Raw genomic sequence first — 20946 nt, forward strand, 5'->3', positions numbered from 1 at the left:
CCAGGTCTCTCATAGAAAATTTAAACAAAGCTAGAGCACTGCAATACTCTCTGTTAACTTGGGGTACTTTCTATGCACACTGAGGGAGACTGCTGCTGTAGATGTGCTCACGCACATTTAAACCCTAGCAAAGGTGTCAAAGTTCACTTTCTGACAGCTGCAGTCATCTGAGCACTGATGGAAATACACTGGACTTCAGACTTCAGTCTATTTGGAGCAAGCGTTGGTTGTTTGAGCCCTTTTCCATAATGCCTTTCCACTGCATGCTTTCAGTAAAACGACTGAGTGGACTAAACCTAGTACATGCATTGTGTGTTTGCAGTGTGGAAGGTGATGCGCTGGGCAGCGAAGTGGGCTCCTCTGTGGAGACCAGTGGCAGTTACGGTCGTGCTCCAGTGACCCATGCTGCTGGGCTCGGCTCCGACCACCTGGACAGCCAGCTGTACGGCCACCACATCTTTCTCACCGGCCAGCATCGGCCTCGCCGGCCCAAACTTCAACACTCGCAGTCAATCCTCCGCAAGCAGGCCGAGGAGGAGGCCATCAAGCGCTCTCGCTCACTCTCCGAAAGCTATGAGCTCTCCTCAGACCTCCAGGACAAGCAGGTGAGGGGGAAGCGGGGGGTGCAAGGGTGGACAAAGACAAACACACTATTAGAAAGTTGTTCCCCTCTTACAGGAGTAGTCAGTGCCGTCTCAGAATTGGACTCCCCTAACAACTGCAGACGGATGATACTCATAAAGATGGCCAAACTCTTATACTGTCAGTATGAGAACAACTTATCCCAGCCCTCCTATCGAGCTGTGATGGGGGTACCTGCTGTGAGTAAGATTCACTACTGTGGTTCATATTCCTTTTGGCAAGCTAGAGACCACTAACCTCCTTGGATCTCCCACAGCGCTGGAAAATATGATTAGTGTCTCTTGCTACACCAGCAGCATGGAAGTGGATAACTAGTTTGGCGTGTGAAGACATAGTGTAAGGCTGTGGGCACATTTCTTTATATTTTTTGTCCCTTTTTTGACACATTTCTAATTCTTCAAGTTATAAACAGATTCTGTTTAATGACCATTTCAGTTCAGTTCTGTGTACATTAAATCATACATATTTTTAGAACCCATTTATGTAAGTTTTGATCTTTATCTCAAATAAGGATATTTATAAGGATTCTTAATTGAGAGCTGTGCAGCATCCTACATTATTCACCATCTGTTAATGGTATAGAGAGTGTATCAGGTGAAGTCATTATGTATGTACCCCACCCCCCTCCGTTATGCATTTTATTTTGCCTCTCTTTCTTGTGATTTTGTGCTTCCATACAGTTCCTCAGGGAGTACTGCATCATTATTATTTTAAGAGTTCTGGAACACGGTTGTCTGCTATTCTTTACCTACTACATATTTTAAAGAATGGGAACAAGTAGGATAGAGCCATGGAGGAAATGGGGTTATATTTGTGTGACAGAAGGGTTCACCTCAGATTCTTAATAACACACCTACTTAATGGAGAGACTCTGAGTCTTACACCACCCCATAAGCGCCTTTCTCTTTCCACCTCCTCTGTACCTTCACTGTTTACTAATTATATTCACTAAAATACCCTTCTCCGAGCGTCTGGGTAGCGTATCAGTCTATTCTGTTGCCTACCAACACGGGGATCGCAGTTTGAATCCCCGTGTTACCTGCGGCTTGGTCAGGCGTCCCTACAAACACAATTGGCCGTGTCTGCGGGTGGGAAGCCAGATGTGGGTATGTGTTCTGGTTGCTGCACTAGCGTTTCCTCTGGTCGGTCGGGGCTCTTGTTTGGGGGGGGGACTGGGGGGAATAGCGTGATCCTCCCACGCACTACGTCCCCCTGGCGAAACTCCTCACTGTCAGGTGAAAAGAAGAGACTGGAAACTCCACATGTATCAGAGGAGGCATGTGGTACACTGCAGCCCTCCCTGGATCAGCAGAGGGGGTGGAGCAGCGACCGGCACAGCTCAGAAGAGTGGGGTAATTGGACGGGTACAATTGAGGAGAAAAAAGAGGAAAAATAAAAAAAGACCCTTCTCATGTCAAAGTGTCCAGTTAATTAAATAGTATACATTATCATATTTAAATTTCTCCTCCTCCTAAAATACTTTTATAATGAGTTAGATATCTTGTGTATCATCTGGTGTCTCACAGACTATCACCTGTTATCCCATCACAGGGGACATTTTGCAAAGATTGAATAGCCATATTAGCACAGCTAACAGACTATTTGCATTTACACAGGCTGACAGGCTTTTGCCAGGGCTTTTTAAGAGTTATTTAGGATATTAGTTTTCTTTTTCTCTCTGCAGGTGGAAATGCTAGAACGTAAATATGGTGGGCGTTTCATAACCCGGCATGCAGCCCGCACCATTCAGACAGCTTTCCGCCAGTACCAGATGAACAAAAACTTTGAGCGTCTCAGGAGTTCTATGTCTGAGAACCGTATGTCCAGACGGATTGTCCTGTCCAACATGAGAATGCAGTTTTCCTTTGAAGGACCTGAAAAAGTCCACAGCTCCTACTTTGAGGGCAAGCAGGTGTCCCTCACGGACGATGGCACCAAAATTGGTGCACTGGTGCAGTCGGAGCGCGGCGGGGATGTGGGCGTTCCAGCTAAGTCTCCCGTGGCACAGACCGATTTCACAGACGCTATTACAGAACTGGAAGATGCCTTCTCCAGGCAGGTCAAGTCTCTTGCCGAGTCTATCGATGATGCCCTGAATTGTCGTAGCATGCACGGTGAGGACACTCAGCCGGAGCCTGCCAGAGGCCATCAGGACATGGAGCGGGAAGTCAGTTTTCAGGTCAAACCTTCCCACAGCACCTCTGAACACCGCAAACAGGATGAGATGACGGCATCCTACAGTGATGTCACCCTATACATAGATGAGGAGGAGCTGTCACCCCCCCTGCCCCTGTCTCAGTCTGTAGACCGGCCCTCCAGCACAGAATCGGACCTACGACTGCGCTCCCTCAATTCCTCCCAGGACTATTGGTCTCTGGCTCATAAGGATGACAAGGGGGACACAGACACGAGTTGTCGCAGCACACCATCTCTGGAGTGCCAGGAGCAGCGTCTGCGGGTAGACCACCTCCCCTTGCTGACAATTGAACCACCCAGCGACAGCTCAGTGGAGCTGAGCGATCGCTCTGACCGTAGTTCTTTAAAGAGGCAGAACGCCTATGACCGGAGCATCAACAACCAACAAGCCAGCCCGAAACACATCAGCCACGGCCTGCCACCCCGGGGGCCTTCCAGGGAGGAAGAAGCCACCCGCCATCGGCCACGGCAGCTGGAGGCACACCTGGCCATCAATGGCACTGCCAACCGGCAGAGCAAGTCCGAGTCGGACTTCTCGGACGGGGACAATGACAGCATTAATAGCACATCCAACTCTAACGACACCATCAACTGCAGCTCTGAGTCTTCATCCAGGGACAGCCTTCGAGAGCAGACACTCAGCAAGCAGACGTACCACAAGGAGACCCGCAACAGCTGGGACTCACCAGCATTTAGCAATGATATTATCCGAAAGAGGCACTACCGCATTGGCCTTAACCTCTTCAACAAGTATGTACACTCTGGTTCATCACGTCCATCCATACATTCACATTGCGGCCATCCACACACACTCTCTACACGCACAAACTCCAGGCTCGGAGCCAGTTGGCATCTGATGTCATTTTGATCTTCTTTTTTTTTTTACACTATGCTTTATAATTAACCACAATCAGCCTCCACAAACATTGCAGTGTAAATAACTTGAGCAGATTAATGACATAATCGAGTCTATCTAACAATTACATTGCACACAGCACAACCCACTGCATAACACAGAAACAACCACAAAACTGTAATGATTAAAAAGTTCTCTAAATAGGATTCTTTATCACTGAATTGTATATCATGGAAAGCATTGCTTGACTTATTCTTAAGAACCCAAAATGAGAATCTTAAGTATGATTTATATGCCATGATGGTGATTGAAACATCAGCATATGGTTGTATTAATGGAGCAAAGAATCGTGTAAATCTATTCTGCTCCAGTTCATTTTGCCTAAGTCACTTAAAGTGGGTGGATTCATTTGTGCCTGTGTGAATTTTCTTTAATCACAGATGACTGTGGATAAGATGTCTTTCAGAGACTGACCATTAAGTTTCTTTTTAATCAACACCATGGAGAAGTTTTTCTCCTCCCCATTCTCGTTTCACCTTTTTCTGCCCCTTCCCTCCCACTCCCTAAATCCTTTTACCTCATGTGACACACACACTGGGCCAGGGACAGAAATGCAGTGGGATAATCAGAGATTTGGATTGTGTCCCGCCTCCTTTTAACTCTCCATACCTCTCTACCCTCCGCCTTGTCTTCAGGAAACCAGAGAAAGGCATCCAGTATCTGATAGAGCGAAGCTTCGTGCCGGACACTCCGGTGGGTGTGGCCCACTTCCTGCTCCAGAGGAAAGGCCTTAGCAGGCAGATGATTGGAGAGTTCCTGGGTAACAGACAGAAACAGTTCAACAGGGATGTCCTCGAGTGAGTTGACATCGGGGAATGTGTCTGTACTACGCAGGAAGACTGTGTGCTCAGAAGTATCATGATGTTTCTGCAGTGAATCAGAAATGCTTTCTATTGGTGTCTGGGTGGCGTGGCAGTCTATTCTGTTGCCTACTAACACGGGGATCGCCGGTTCGATCCCCGTGTTACCTACAGCTTGGTCGGGCGTCCCTACAGACACAATTGGCTGTGTCTGCGGGTGGGAAGTTGGATGTGGATATGTGTCCTGATCGCTGCACTAGCACCTCCTCTGGTCAGTCGGGGCACCTGTTCGGGGGGAAGGGGGAGCTGGGGGGAATAGCGTGATCTTCCCATGCGCTATGTCCCCCTGGCAAAACTCCTCACTGTCAGGTGAAAAGAAGCAGCTGGCGACTCCACATGTATCAAAGGAGGCATGTGGTAGTCTGCAGGCCTCCCCAGGTCGGCAGAGGGGGTAGAGCAGCGACCGTGATGGCTCAGAAGAGTGGGGTAATTGGCCAGATACAACTGGGGAGAGAAAGGGGGAAAAAATCCAAATAAAGAAAAAAAAGAAGAAATGCTTTCTACATGCATAAGTGTCTTACTTTAATGCTCATGTTTTGTTCATTAATCAGCAATGGATGTACTGTTTTCCAGTCACATTGACCTGAGCCACCTTTGGATTCAATTATGTATTTTTTTAAATAATTCAATATCCCTTCACCTCAATTATAAAATAATATCAACAACATTTATGGTTAGCAGTTGTTTTGACCCAAACAGACCCCAAGGATTAAAACATTTGTGAGCATGTTGCATCCGTTCAGACAACCATTTTACATTTAATGCTTTTTATAGTTGTCTTTTCCATTGTTTTAGTGCACATAGATACTCAATTTTCATCAAGAAAATACACACAAACAGATTCTGCTGAGAAAAGCTTTGTGCGAATGCCGATGGAAGTGATTCAGACAAAAAAGAGCTCAGATACTACTAACACATAGACTCCATTTACAGATTCATCTGTCTATTTTATAGCGGAGGTAAGTCTGATGGTATCACTGCTAAGGACGTGGTGGGTTTGTGTAGAGATTATTTACGTGATTGAAATATCACCCACAGTGTTCGTTCAGGACTTGAGGGTTCAACATACTCGTCTGAGGCTGTGAGTCAACACTTACTCAAAGCAGACTCACGCCAGCAGAGCCCATTGAGATTCAGTGGACGATAAGGACAGGCATGGTCTGTCTGTGACAGTTTGACAGGGATTTCTAAAGGGCTCTTCAACCCCATGGCTATAAATCCTGACGTGAGATCTCATCTGCTATGGAGAGTGGAGTCACACGCCTCAAATTAATGTCAGCTCTGTTCCACCATCATCGACTTCTGTTGCCGTCGATTCCTAATGAGACATAAAGCCTTGCTAACATCGAATTAATCCTCTTGGCAGGATGCAGTCTTTTATCACCTATTTTAATGTATGTGCATCTGCGTGCTGTCACATGCATATCTATGCAACATGTTTGTTTGCCAGTGGCTACTTGCATTGGTGTCTTTGCATTGGTGTATTTGTCGGTATTTGTGTACAAGTTACAACACGAATCTCATTTATTGCTGAACGAGTAATTAGCTGTGTTGCAACTGACCTCCGCTTGTGTCTTTGTGACAAGCTGTGTTGTGGATGAGATGGACTTCTCAGCCATGGAACTGGATGAGGCACTCAGAAAATTCCAGGCCCACATCCGAGTCCAGGGAGAGGCACAAAAGGTGGAGCGACTCATAGAGGCCTTCAGGTGAGAGATTCTGCTGAAAGCAGTGCACCTACGTTTCACCAAAAAAAATTTATTTAACTCACTATGATATAATATGTGTATGTGCTGTAGTAGATGGTGCACCATGACACGGTATCAGCTCAAAAGCACTATTATTGGGCATCCGGGTGACGTGGCGGTCTATTCCGTTTCCTACCAACACGGGAATCGCTTGTTTGAATCCCATGTTACCTCCGGCTTGGTCTGGCATCCCTACAGACACAATTGGCCGTGTCTGCGGACTGGAAGCGGATGTGGGTATGTGTCCAGGTCACTACACTAGCGCCTCCTCTGGTCCGTCAGGGCGCCTGTGCGGGGGGAGGGGGAACTGGAGGGAATAGTGTGATCCTCCCACACGCTACGTCTCCCTGGCGAAACGCCTCACTGTCAGCTGAAAAGAAGCAGCTGGCGACTCCACATGTATCGGAGGAGACATGTGGTTGTCTGCAGCCCTCCCCGGCTCGGCAGAGGGGGTGGAGCAGCGACTGGGATGGCTCGGAAGAGAGGGATAATTAGCCAAGTACAATTGGGGAGAAAACTGTAAACAGAGCTAAAGCTACCTCTAATTTTCTCATTAATGGAATTAATTTAAACCCTCAAATGCCAAAAAGTCTGGGTATGCCTTGACAAGGGATACTGTGATACTTTTGCTGGACATAAGATACCACCAGTTCCATAGGGTAAGGCCTTTTAAAATCTGGAAATGGTTCTCTATTCAATTACATCACAGCAGGAGAGAAAAAACAATCTACAAATATAAAGCAGATGGCCTCTGGGCCTGAAACACTGGTTGTCATATGTTCTTTTTTTTTCCCTCCGAACCTAGAAAGGTACTCTCATGCCCAGAGAGAATGTGCTTAGATATGCACTCAGCAAGCACACTTCAGCCTCAGTAAACACTGCAGTGACTGTTACATCAGGAAGATGAGAAAAACTTCTCATCTGGCACTAGCCCACAGCCTAACCCAGATATAATCATGGACTTCACAACAACCCATAAAGCCATTAAACAGCCTGTCAGAGCGCCTGAGGCTGTATTGACTGTGTTCTCACTGACATGCTCAATGTTGTGATGGCTTGGGGATAAGAAAAATCATCTTAATGACTGTAGCGCGCCTTGAAGAGGGTGCAATATCAATATTGATACTACTGCCATGATTGGAAATAATCCCTCATATAAATGATTGTTGATTTTGTTTTAGCTTTGAAATGTGCCTTTATAGTCTTTGTGATGTAATGACTTACCATCTGTTTTTTTCTCTTTTTTTTTTAGTTTAATTAGGCCTGAAGTGAGGAGGGTGTTTCAGGATGTGCACATTGCTTTTTCTGCCTTGAATTTGATCACCTGTGTCCAATATTCTCTTTACAGCCAGCGCTACTGTATTTGCAACCCCGGTGTGGTGCGACAGTTCAGGAACCCCGACACCATCTTCATTCTGGCCTTTGCCATCATCCTTCTAAATACCGACATGTACAGTCCCAATGTCAAGCCTGAGAGGAAGATGAAGCTGGAAGACTTTGTTAAAAACCTTCGAGGTATGTTTTCCTTCCTCCCTGTTTTCACAATAACATCCAAACCCAAGACTCATATTCTCCTCTGTATTGTTGCTCTGCAACTCCATGGATAAACTTGAGTCCTTATCTCAAATTGAGTTTTGTGAATGGGCTCTGCTTTGATTAATGGCCACATCAGTATGGTGTTTACTTTCTGTAAATCAAGTTAAGTTGCCCTCAACAGATTTAAGGGGAATTAGCCTGTGGGGGATGGGTCATGGTATGGCTTACTCCTTTATCTGCCTATTGGAGTGTCAGTAGTTGAAGTACAACACTGAGTCGTCTGCAATGTAAGGTACTATATCTGCAGTGCAGCAATGTGTCACAACTTTCATGGGTTCATAAACTCGCGTGAATTTGTGCATTAATCTCTATCTCTCTTGCTCCCTCTCTCTCTCTCTCTCTCTCTCTCTCTCTCTCTCTCTCTCTCTCTCTCTCTCTCTCTCTCTCTCTCTCTCTCTCTCTCTCTCTCTCTCTCTCTCTCTCTCTCTCTCTCTCTCTCTCTCTCTCTTCCTCTTCATTCTCTTCTCTCTTTTTGTCTCTGTCTTTCAGGAGTTGATGATGGCGAGGACATTCCCAGAGAGATGCTAATAGGGATATATGAGAGGATTCGAAAGCGTGAGCTCAAGACCAATGAGGACCATGTGTCTCAGGTTCAGAAAGTGGAAAAGCTCATCGTGGGGAAAAAGCCGGTGAGTTTGAGAGTGATCCTGTGCACCAGACACTTTCAGTTCCCTCGCCACTCAGAGGCCAAATGTGCCAAAAGCATGTTAAAGCCACACAAGGCAAATGACCTGATGTAACTTCTAAGCGGTCACACAGAACCACTGGTTTATTTATGGCCAACATTATTAAATAAGAAGATCAGAGTGGCTCCTTTACCAGGGAAGACCTTCCTCTTTGTGTGACACATCCATTTCCTCATGGCTAGAGACCTTCACGCTGGCTGGATTTAATGTGTCTATAGCCTGAAGAGCTAAGCGAAAAAAGACCTTGCTGACATTCCCTGTAATAATAAATTGGGTTTATCTGGTCCAGACTCAATCAACCAGGGAAGCAGGAATCAGTACATATTCTCTAAGGTGCTAACTCTCTGAGGCCATTATGCCTCCACTGCTTGTGTCCCTTGATTACTATTTCATCCTAGTAACTTGCTCTAGTAACACAGAATGGGTCAGCACAAGCCCATAGCAACTTGAAACTTTCATCCTCAGCACGATGGAAGGATGCAAAGTGATTAACAGGAACAAGAAAGGGGATACATAAATGCTTGTTTTGTCATCGTGACAGTTGCTGTTCATTCCAACTTTTTGCTGTTGTGGTGGTACTTTCTGGAGCGAGTGAATCATGAATAGAAAAGTTAAGTTTCCCTACAGCATGTATTGATAATGACTGATTTTCCTTCTGCAAATGTCATCCCATAGATTGGCTCTTTGCACCATGGCCTGGGTTGTGTAAGTATTGGTATATCTTTTGCGTTTTATTAAAATTCAGTGCGCATAAATAAATACCATAAAACATGGAGATTTATCTAAAATGCATAAATATTCTTTATACATCACCATCACTTCCTTCTTAGAGGGGATGTAAATTATCTGATTGACAAGCCCTCAAAGACTTTGCGAAACAGAATTAGAAGTTCAGACATATTTGTTGTCAGACAGTATTTAGAAAGCACCCAGTGTGTTTCCTCAGGGTTTTACAATATTCAGTACATATTCAGAGTCAGAAATGCTACTGTTTTATCAAGCATGTCAGTAAGGGATGTTTTGTACATACAGGTGCTGTCCTTGCCCCACCGAAGACTGGTGTGTTACTGCAGACTGTTTGAAGTACCTGACCCCAACAAGCCACAAAAGTTGGGGCTGCACCAAAGGGAGATCTTTCTCTTCAATGACCTACTGGTGGTATGGCAACCACTTCTTCAGTAAATCAAGATTATATACTCAGATGTGTTTCTGAAAGTGCCTAAAATATAGTATACCTCTATGTATCTATGTATTTTCCAATAGGTTACCAAGATTTTCCAGAAGAAGAAGAACTCTGTGACATACAGCTTCCGGCAGTCGTTTTCTCTGTATGGCATGCAAGTGCTGCTCTTTGAAAATCAGTGTAAGTTCCTTTGAGCCCCTATTTTGCATAAGACTAGAGGCCCCCACCCACCATTCTGTTGCGTTTGGTTGTGTGTGTGTGCGCATGTCATGTGTCTGCAGCTAATCTCGCATACTACTGGATCTATCAGCCTAAAAGATTTTGTGCATAGTTATGACTGTATGATCAAGAACCTCTCATAGTTGCAGTGATTCAAAAGCTTTGAAAAACGTTTGTTCTCGCTACCACCGCTCCCTCTCTTCATTCACTCTCTAGCTCGCTTGACCAATGCTGCTCTCTGTTGCTGCCCGATCTGAGTCAAGCGTAGATATGAGATATGCAGGCAGTACCTCCATATTTTGCCTTCTCCCGGTAGGCGGAAAAAGGGGTGGTTTGTCGCCAAGTCCGAGCACTGGAGAAGGGGATATATTCCTGGCGAGGATTTGCACTCTACTGAATGCACCCTTTTGGTTATGGCTGTATTTTAGATAAGGCACAGAAAATTAAGAGTTTACTTCTCCTTAGTGTTTTACAATATCAGGTTAAAAACAGTATTGATTCAATTACTCTTCAGATTATCCAAATGGAGTCCGCTTGACGTCAGCCATCCCCGGCGCTGACATCAAAGTCCTCATCAACTTCAATGCGCCCAATCCCCAGGACCGCAAAAAGTTCACGGACGATCTGCGAGAGTCTATCGCTGAGGTCCAGGAGATGGAGAAGTACCGGATAGAATGTGAGCACAATTTTCCATTTTATTTCCCCTTAAGGAGGTTTATGTTCAACAACACGTTGGCAAAAAGTAGCAATGCTTTCCTTTTATCTGGCTGCTACAAGGGGTTTTTCACTCATCATTTTATCAGTCTAAATTGATGCCTCTATATGACCGACATAAGCAAATCATTGAAAAGATTAGATCTTGCTATATGATGACTCCAAGTGTTTGTCTCCGGGTCAGATTCCATGCTAAAACGATTTTAAGGCACAAAGACAGGGTATATAGCCACAATTAGGGACATATTACCTCATTGTTTTATATCTTGCAAATACCTGTTTTTCCAAAACACATGTACATCTCTCTCTTCTCTTCAAAACAAATGCACGAGCTACCAGAGGGTGAATGTCAATTAATGCAACAAGAGGCAATGCTTATGTGAAATAAAGTCATTCCTCTTCAAAAACCGACTACTTTTTTTTTTTTGGATATTTCCCCCCAATTGTATCCGGCTAATTATCCCACTCTTCCAAGCCATTCCAGTCACTGTTCCAACCCCTCTGCTGATCCAGGGAGGGCTGCAAACTACCACATGCTTCCTCCGATACATGTGGAGTCGCCAGCCGCTTCTTTTCAGCTGACAGTGAGGAGTTTTGCCAGGGGGACGTAGCGCGTGGGAGGATCACACTATTCCTTTCGCCCCCCCCCCCAAACCGTTACCCCGACCGACCAGAGGAGGCGCTAGTGCAGCAACCAGGACACATACCCACATCCGGCTTCCCACCCGCAGACACCCAGCTGTGTCTGTAGGGACGCCTGACCAAGCCAGAGGTAACGCGGGGATTCGAACCGGTGAGCCCTGTGTTGGAAGGCAACGGAATAATCTACTACGCTACCCGGATGCCCAAAACGGTCCGCTTTTGTCCACAAGAGTGTACAGTCAACAAACATCCTAAACTCTTCGCAGCAGCTTTACGTCACTTAAAATGTGAAAACTTCAACAGAATGACTGTAAAGCTATTAAACCTGTGCAAAGACAGAATTAATGTTACCACTTATTTAGCTGCTCATTTTTATCATACATATGAATATGTAGACATTTAGATTAGTGTCAACTTTTGTGCATGTGTCCTCTACACAGCGGAGCTAGAAAAGCAGAAGGGGGTGGTGAGGCCCAGTATATCTCAGACTGCCGGACTAAAGAAGGAGTCGGGCAACGGCAACCTGAGTCGCGGTAGCCTGGACGACAGCTATGCCATCGGGGAAGGTCTGAAAAGGAGTGCCCTCAGCAGTTCCCTACGCGACCTCTCAGATGCAGGTGAGGTCAGAGGTCGCTGTGGTAATGTAGCATCCCACATCTTAAATTAGAATATCTAAAGGCTTAGACTCCCTTTCCTGCTAGCTAAAGTATATTGTAGACCCCAAGCCGGACGCTGGCATGATACTACACACTGCCCTTGTACCAGAGGGGAATTTTTGAAGGTCTGAACTGAGAATAAACAGAGACTTGACATTTGTGCAGTTCTGCTTTAGCTTGTCACTGCAGGTAAAAGTCAAATTGAAACAGCAGTCTCAGTTAATACATCTTGATTGCAAAAGGAGGAACCACTACATTGGAGCCACTTAAAGTTGGAGGACTAATGGGCCAGAGAGCGACAGAGAGGGAGGGAGAGAGAGAGATGTGTTATTTAATGGGCCCAGGTTGTTATTTACTAGAGGCTATTAACTGAATAATCCAGCGTCACCAGTGTGGGTGGAGGCAGCACTATGTAGGTCACTGATCGATTTGAGTGTCTTAGCAGTAAGAGGTGTTAATGCCATGCTGTTGATTTAGGACAGACCTATAATGTTGCCTTGACACAGCCACCCAATCTACATAAGCAATACAACATGATGATGATGAGAATAATAATAATAATAATAGGACGTCTGTTTTGAACAAAATGGGGCTTGTGACTGCTTGAAGCTAAGATTTCTAGATGATATATTCTCTATGTTGTAGTTGATATTAAAATCCAAAAAAAAAGCTGTCACTGGCTAGACGGAGCATGTATTGTCGAACATTATTGCTAATTACTTTATTTTTCAGTATGCTTAGCAACTTATTTTCACTATTCTCATCAACAGTTGAATCTCAGTTCTAAAAGTTATTCTGGTAGTCATTGTAAACTATTTTGATAGTTATTTTCATGATTTTGTCTATGTTTTGCTGTTTTGAACTTGGCAATGTTTGTGAGCATCCCAGCATTGTGCTTCTAGCTAGTGCCCCTCAGCAGCTGTCACGATGTCTCACTCTGTCATGAGGATGAACCTGACTAGAGTTGGCAGGTTGACTTTGGTCCAGGGAAAGGTACAGCCTGCTAATGGAGCTTCTTCTATGTGTAGCCAGACCTCCAGGCCTTTTGCTGACAGGAAGGTCTCCTGCCAGCTGTGCCTCAAGTGGTGGCGTATGCACATTTTCTGCTCTCTAGGGTGACCAGATTCAGAGTCCAAGTGCAGCATGCAAGAGTTTGAGGCACAATGTGGGACACATTTATAATGGCCAATCTTTGGAAGTTACCTACACAAAATAAGGTGTAGAACTTTGATATAATGCATATTTGGCATTAGACATTTTTATATCCCACCTGCAGTTATACTCTTGTCCACTATTGTTGCACGACAATGTATAATTTACTTGATAACAATGGAAAATACATTTCTATAGGAATGACCAATGGTAAATAATAACAGTAGTATAGCCTTGTTGGTGTTTTTTGACCAAGACCATGCTACTTTATGACCAATTGAACTGATATGTGGTTAGCACGGTCGCCTCACAGCAAGAAGGTCCTGGGTTCGAGCCCCGGGGTAGTCCAACCTTGGGGTTCATCACGGGTCATCCTCTGTGTGGAGTTTGCATGTTCTCCCCGTGTCTGCGTGGGTTTCCTCCGGGTGCTCCGGTTTCCTCCCACAGTCCAAAGACATGTAGGTCAGAGAAATCAGCCATACTAAATTGTCCCTAGGTATGAATGTGTGTGTGTGTGTGTGTGTGTGTGTGTGTGTGTGTGTGTGTGTGTGTGTGTGTGTGTGTGTGTGTGTGTGTGTGTGTGTGTGTGTGTGTGTGTGTGTGTGTATTTGCTGGCCCTCTGTGATGGCCTGGCTGCCTGTCCAGGGTGTCTCCCCGCCTGCCGCCCAATGACTGCTGGGATAGGCTCCAGCATCCCTGTGACCCAGAGAGCAGGATAAGCAGTTCGGATAATGGATGGATGGATGAATTGATATGGGAGAGCGCCGATGTCTAAGCACAGAATCAATAATTAAAATCGATTGTTTAATGTTTAAATGGAGAATGATATACTCCATTTAAGGCATGACCAATGGTTAATAATAACAGTGGTCTTAACAGTGTCCTGTTGGTGTTTTTCGACCAAAGAGCATACTCATTTATGACCAATCAAACTGATATAAGAGAGCGGAGACGTCTAAGCAGAGAATGCCAGATATTATTATTGGATGATAATCAAAATTGGTTGTTTAATGTTTAAATGGGGAACCGTGTACTTTTTTAATTTTGGTTTCAAATGTGGGACATCATCTCAGTATGTGGGACATCATCTCAGTATGTGAGACGCGGGATAAAGGGTCAAACTGTTGTGCAGTACAATGCCAAGCAAGAACCCCTGGTCACTCTGCTGCTCTCCTAGCTTGAGTTATCTTGGTGGTTGACGTGAGGGTAGAGTAGGAACAGCACCAGCTTGCTTCTCCTTCCCCTCCCTCTAGTTACTGTTTTCTTCTCTCTTAGCCTCCTCCATGAGTCTGCTGTGTAGCTAGTGGTGTGCTAACTTAGTCCCCTAGATTGCAAACGTAGATACCAGGCAGGAGGGATATGCACACCTCCATTTAACATCCACACCATCCTGAGACCTTTCTAATCTGTCATATCACATATTCTGGGCAGGCAAGCGGGGGCGGCGCAGCAGCGCAGGATCACTAGACAGCAATATGGAAGTAAGTAGGCAGCAACTGATGAGGTCAAGCTGTCCTCACTCTTTGTTGATGTAGTGCACTCTTAAAAAAAATCTGTTTTGTTTTACAAACTTTCCCAGTGTTTATCTATAGTTTGACAACTCTTTTTTTTTATGTTCTGTTTTGCTGGTGTTTGTTTGCAACCAGCACCTTGCCTGTCTTGGTCAGCGTGCATGCATGAGACTGTCTACCCCTTATGTTCTTTGTGCCTGAAGGGCAACTCTATCTGCTATGGCTCTAGACCGTATTAACTGTTTCCATGTACACACAGCATGAAGTGACTATCCAGTTCATACCAGGACCACTGAGGTTCTGGCGGCAGAATTTCCTTCTTTGTCCTCCTTTCTTTTTCAGTCCTGAAAAACATTTAGTCATTTCCTTAGTTATGTCCTTTACGAGCTGAAGCTGCATGTCAGCACAGTTTGAATTGAATGAATGAATTGAACGGTGGCTTGGTTAGCTTTCATCGACCCCTTCCCTCGACCCAAGGTTCACACTTTTCTTCTTAATTCTTTCCCCTTACCTCTGTCTTAGCCATCAGTGGTACTAGGCCAAGAAACTCTATACCATATAGCTTCTATAGTATAGGTGCAGCTCTTAAAAGGGATTCACAAATAAGCAGTTTCATTCATCAGTATCTGTCAAGACAAATCTACAGCACCTTATCCATAGTGCAAAGATAATTTCTGCTCAGGATAACGCAAGTTAAATCTTTTTTTTTCAGTTTCTTGGCAGCTCATTATGCTCCAATCCTTGAAAACTAGGACTAAATTAGAACTAAAACACAGCCAAAAATGTGCTGACAGGGAACTATGAATTGGTAAAGTTTCTTCAAGATTCTGCACATTCATGCATGGCTCAGAAATGTCTGCTTCATTATTTTAACACATATTTTCTGTTTTGATTGCACTCATTTGGTCCATTACTTTTGTTTACATTTGTCTCACTGTTGTGTGTAAATAATGTCACCATGAATTATTTTGTTGGGAGAATTTTGTTCCTTTTGGTTGAGTTAGACTTAACATTTATTGAACTGTTCTCGTTATTGCAGTGTCCTGCTCTAGAGCAGGAGTTCATCAGTCACCACTCCTCCTTTGGTGTGGAGGACACATTTTGAGCCGACTACGTTGGCTGCGATCTGACTTTTCTTTTCCTCTGCAGGGGTCCATCATTAGCAGCCCCCACATACGGCGGAGAGCCACGTCCAGCCGAGACTGCCCGTCGCGTCACAGCGGCCAGTCTCTGCCCAACTCTTCTTCACTCCTGGGATCCCTGTTTGGCACCAAGCGGGTGAAGTCTCCCAGCCCGACCCCACAGTCCCAGCACCCCACCCTGATCTCCCACACTCCACACCCCGGCAACCTGCACCATGCCGTCCGGGCAGAAAAAGAGGCTGTGGCCCAGATGCACCCCCACCATACCCAGTTCTGCCACATGGGCCAGCAGCCCCCGCCCTACCACCACCACCACCACTACCACCCACCGGCCCACGTACAGCACCCGGCCCACCAGTACCACCCTCCGTCCTCTCATGGCCAGCAGCCCCCCTACCCTGCACACTCCCACGTGCAGCACAGCCACGGCAGCCACCCTTCTCATGCACCACATCCTTCTCATTCTCAACATGGCGCCCCCCACCACCACAGCCCACTTCCGGGCCCCTCGCCAGCCCCTTCCCCGGCCCCGTCCATGGCCTCCAGCAGCGCCAAGCCCAAACACAGCGGCATCAGTACAGTGGTGTAGAGCCAGGCTGTTGGCTGACCCTCCACACAGCTTATTAATGTAACTCTGGGTGACTGGGACGCCTGGCTCAATGACTGAACTTAATTTCATTCTGAGGCTCTGAGTTGACGGGAGAGCCATGCTGTGTATCACTGGTCCGCTTCTCTGGGGAGCCAGCCAGACTTCGGTCCTGTGCCTCCTCCACATTTCCTTTACACTCACCACGAGGCAACAATTCAAAACAAACTCATTTTAAGTAGATAGCTCCTTTTTATTTTCAGGGCTAGGCCCACAGCTTGTGTCTGTCTGCTCACAGGCAGCAAAGCAAGAGCATGCACAAAGACCACAACTACTGTTTTTTTCCCTTGATAAATTAATGGGTATCTTAACAGACACGATCAAATATCTTGCATACTAGTATTTTGAAGAGGACGTGAATAGTAATCTTATACCACAACATGTGATTTTAGCTTGTGTGTGGAAGAGTTGGCTGAAGGTTGCTTGAACAACAGACAGAGTTACCCATAGACAGTCTGCCTGGGCAGTTGCTGTACGAGTATTTAATGTAGCAGTAGCTCAAAGTACACTGTGATATCTGTTAGCAGTCAGATGTGCCAATTATTGAAGCATTTACTAATTTAGTTATGAAAAATTTGCTTTGTGTATATTGTGCAAATAGTATTTTATAAAATAATGATACTATTATCAGCCATGTATTATATTATTACGGAACAAATAACAGTCTATGGCTTCAATGGAAAATTGCAGTATTATACTACTATGTAAGCAACATTGTTTCACTATTAAGAAACCAGTTAAAGCTCTAATTAGTTAGGCAATTCAGTGCGTTGGAATATGACGTGGTTGCCTTGGAATTAGAACTGTCAAGATTGTGGAAAGCCGGTGCACACTTGCGAACTCGTAGACAACATGCTCATTCTTTACACTTTGCAACCGCATCATTCAAAGCCAAGTCTACTGCAGAAATGGAGCCACAGTGAGCAGGCTGGTTCATCCAAATGGCCACCCCTTGGTCTTGTTTTGTGTTGTTCGCCGTGGTTCTCTTTTTTTTTTAGTCAAATAAACATTATGAAATGCTGTGTGCATTCATATGATGACATTTGGTATGGATTTTCAGACAATAACCTGTTTTTTGCTTTAGGGGTCTTTCGTGTTTGTTTCAAGGTAGACACGGAAAGATTGTGAGCAAACTCTACTGCAGGGAAACCGGCAGAACATGACTGTCCAAAAAAAAAAGTGTCTCTTTTGATGTGGAAGCTCTCAGCTGGCTGAGTGTGTCCTGTCCCGCTTTGTTTTCATCGTGTATCTATCTGTTTTGGCAGCGACTTTTGTGCCGAGCTATTTACTTGAGCTAGCGCAGTCCCCTCATCCCAACTTTACCTGGAGCAACTCAAACACCACGGTTCAAAATCAATGCTTATCATCCAGCAACAGTGATAACGGCCTTACGCTTCACTTACTGAAAATGGCATTTCTTTTTTTATATATCAATCACTCTTCTGACATATTATGGGATGGCTCATTCTACCTTTCAGCCATTCAATGTGCAGTATGGGGGGGGGTAATTTAAAATGATTTCCTGTCGCGGGGATGAAGAGATCGACACAGTACTTGTTTTACGTAGCTGATATCAGTGGCAGATATTATTCTGTACCTGCTTATAAAAACTGAGTTTTTTTTTTACTTGTATGTGCAATATGTTTTCACTATATTGTTAATGACTTATTGCAATCAGGTAGGTTTTTTTTTTCATTTTGTTGCATAGATATGTTGGTTGTGATTTTTATCATTTCTTCCTCAATATTTCAGTAAACCACAAGCATCCACATGAGTCTTGGATGAATTTGACTTTCCGTGGTGATAAAGAATGTCAAAGACAATATTGCATGTAACATGATAACATTTTGAAACTATTTTCTAACCATTATGTATTCCCAAAGTATATCCTTGTTGCAGCTGATGGCGGTTGAAATTGAATGGTAGCTTTAGTATTGCCTTTACAAATACAACTATGAAAAGTCAATAACGTCCCTATGACACTCCAGAGGAAGAACAAATCTGTGTCTTCTCGATCCACATATAGTCCCGTTCAGCATTTCAGTCTGAATCTTAATGTGTAGCAGTGGCTGAAGCTGGGTATTGCTGCAGATGTCCATGCAAAATTCTGCAGCTGCAAAATATGTGTTGTATTCACAGTGATAAAAGATATAGAAAGATTTCGGAACGCAAATCAACACTTAGTAACTGCTGCACTTGCAAAGTGCTACGGTTGTTTTGAAAGAACTACATTACCTTGATATTTATTGTCTGTTTTGGTCAGTGACCTGCACACTGCTATTGTCAAGAGATATCCAAGAGATCTCCTTTGAACTTCATCTTTTCTTTTTTTTTGTAATGCATTTGCTCACCAGGTCTCTTGTGAGTCAAAACGAAATTTGTGGGCTTTGTGTGGGTTATTCAGTTCATCCTGCTTTTGTTCGAACGACGCACTAGCCTTCAGGATTTAATTAGGCCTTCATGTTGCAGTCACCTAAGAACATTTAAGCCTGATATACCTAGCTCATGCATCCCCAACGCAATTTCTTCCAGATAATTTGTGGACCAAATTTAATGTTTCAGTGACCCATTACAACACATTTGACAAATACACGCGGCAAGATTTAACTCTCATTACCGTGAGTGCAGTGTGATGAAATTAGACAACAGCAAAGTGGAATTCTAAATTAATTTATCCCATTTAGTTCTCGCTCTACTATGTGTTAAATCAAAGTCTCACTCCACTCCAGCCAATTGATCTGTAGTAACACCTGTCTGGATTCCATGTTGAGGTGCTTTGGTTGCATGCCATCGATGCCTATCCTGTTTTCTTTCGTTTTCTACTGAGCAACAAGCTTACTTAGAGCCTTGCAGCCTAGATTCAGACTTCGCTTGTGACTGACGCTTGTTTACGTTTAGATGATTTCTGAATTGCTATTGTTGCTTTTCATTTAATGCCGTGTCATTCTATTCCAGCATGCATTTCACCCCAATTTTCACTGTTAAAGATTTGGCGACATACAGCCGAGTGTAAATAGCAAATCCGTTGGGTGGTAAGGTGGGGGGGGGGTCTAATGGGACTCTTGGTGGGATAAAAAAGGTCTCAAAGGGAGGTAAGATTTGAGGGGGAGGCCGATAAAATGACGAGAGGAGAAAGTACATATGTAAATAGTCTGTAAATTATTAATATAACTCAATGTCTGCAGATACATTGAAGGTGCATTCATGCAGCCCTCTGATATCTACATAATCAACTGCTTCTCTCTGCCTCCGACAATACTGAATTATCATAGGATCTAGAGATGAACAGCCAACTGTTACACGGTTATCACTGCTTCCTATTAATGCCCTGAGACACTCCCATTCTCTTATTCCACAGTCCACTTTATAAGTCAATGGTAACAGAGGAGTGCCCTTATTTTATTAAGCATTCAATCTTAAAAGTAGATGAAATCCTGTTGATGTAAAATTAGTACTGTGACAATGTTGACAACGCAAAATAAAATGATATACTGTAAAAATCTCAACTGTTTCTGAGTGTCCCTTTTTTATCAAGGAGCACAACCTTGAGAATGTCAAGAAGGTTGGTATATTGAATAAATATTGACCTTGTGCAAGTGTATGCAACTGCACGTGAATCTGCACATTTATGTGTGTGCGTGCATTCGTGTGTGCATTCTTGTACTTCTATCTTTGTGAGGACCAGTTTGAATTTTTAACCATCGAAGCATAGACATTTTTGCATAGTGAGTACATTTTGGCCAGTCCTCACTTCCTTAAGGGTCTATTTTAGGGTTAGGGTGGGTTAGGGTTAGGATTAGTTTAGGGTAAGGGTAAGGGTTAAATTTAGGCATTTGTTCTAATGGTTAAGATCATGGTTAGGGGCTATAGGGAATGACTCTAGTCAATAAGGAGTCCTCATAAAGATGAAAGTACAAGAACGTGACTGTAATTACTCTGTTTTCATCAATATTTGCTCGGATAAAAGTCTTAGTGAGGAAATCATACTGTATGCAGACCTAAGTATTACAGTTATTCCATAAGTGTTGTTTCATGTTTACAATTAAAAATTAAAAATAAATAAAAACACAAGATAGAGGTTACACTAAAGTATCATCCTCGTGGCTACAGCCTCTATTATAAACCCCACATACCACTTTAAGTCTCCTGTAGACAATACCAAAAAACCCTGGCTGCCTCGTCAGCCATAATCCTGCGCGGGGGGCAGGTGCTCTGAATGACGGCATGTATTGTCCGGCTCTCTGTCTGTCTGGCCCTTGAGGTTGGGAGATAAAAATAGACTCCTGCCTTGAGGGGCATGTCTTTTATGTCAGCAGGACTGCGTCATCAGGGTGATGGGAGGGGCAGATTTCTATCCGTTTTACAGGGAATTGCACTCAAATTTGTTGATTGAGTTTTGTCCATTTGAAAATATACGCCTAGAGTATGTCCTTTATT

The 20946-nt window shown here is 44.3% G+C and overlaps 1 protein-coding gene across 1 annotated transcript; it reads left to right on the forward strand.

Annotated features, from left to right (window-relative positions):
• The first annotated feature begins 334 nt into the window (after positions 1-334).
• Positions 335-20009, forward strand: iqsec1b (IQ motif and Sec7 domain ArfGEF 1b). Its single transcript, XM_056273693.1, has 13 exons — positions 335-605; positions 2327-3588; positions 4390-4551; positions 6201-6323; positions 7711-7877; positions 8448-8587; positions 9320-9349; positions 9677-9802; positions 9908-10007; positions 10561-10722; positions 11843-12019; positions 14642-14691; positions 15871-20009. The coding sequence occupies exons 2-13, from the start codon at positions 2333-2335 to the stop codon at positions 16450-16452; spliced, it is 3075 nt and encodes a 1024-aa protein (XP_056129668.1). The 5' UTR covers positions 335-605; positions 2327-2332; the 3' UTR covers positions 16453-20009.
• Positions 20010-20946: the final 937 nt, after the last annotated feature.

Source organism: Lampris incognitus, chromosome 2, assembly GCF_029633865.1.
Source record: "Lampris incognitus isolate fLamInc1 chromosome 2, fLamInc1.hap2, whole genome shotgun sequence".
NCBI lineage: Eukaryota > Metazoa > Chordata > Actinopteri > Lampriformes > Lampridae > Lampris > Lampris incognitus.

Coding starts and splice junctions, on each gene's coding strand:
- iqsec1b (XM_056273693.1), top strand. CDS start 2,333: ATGCTAGAACGTAAATATGGTGGGCGTTTCATAACCCGGCATGCAGCC. Junction 6,324..7,710: donor CGACTCATAGAGGCCTTCAG/GTGAGAGATTCT, acceptor TTCTCTTTACAG/CCAGCGCTACTGTATTTGCA. Junction 9,803..9,907: donor TCTTCAATGACCTACTGGTG/GTATGGCAACCA, acceptor ATTTTCCAATAG/GTTACCAAGATTTTCCAGAA.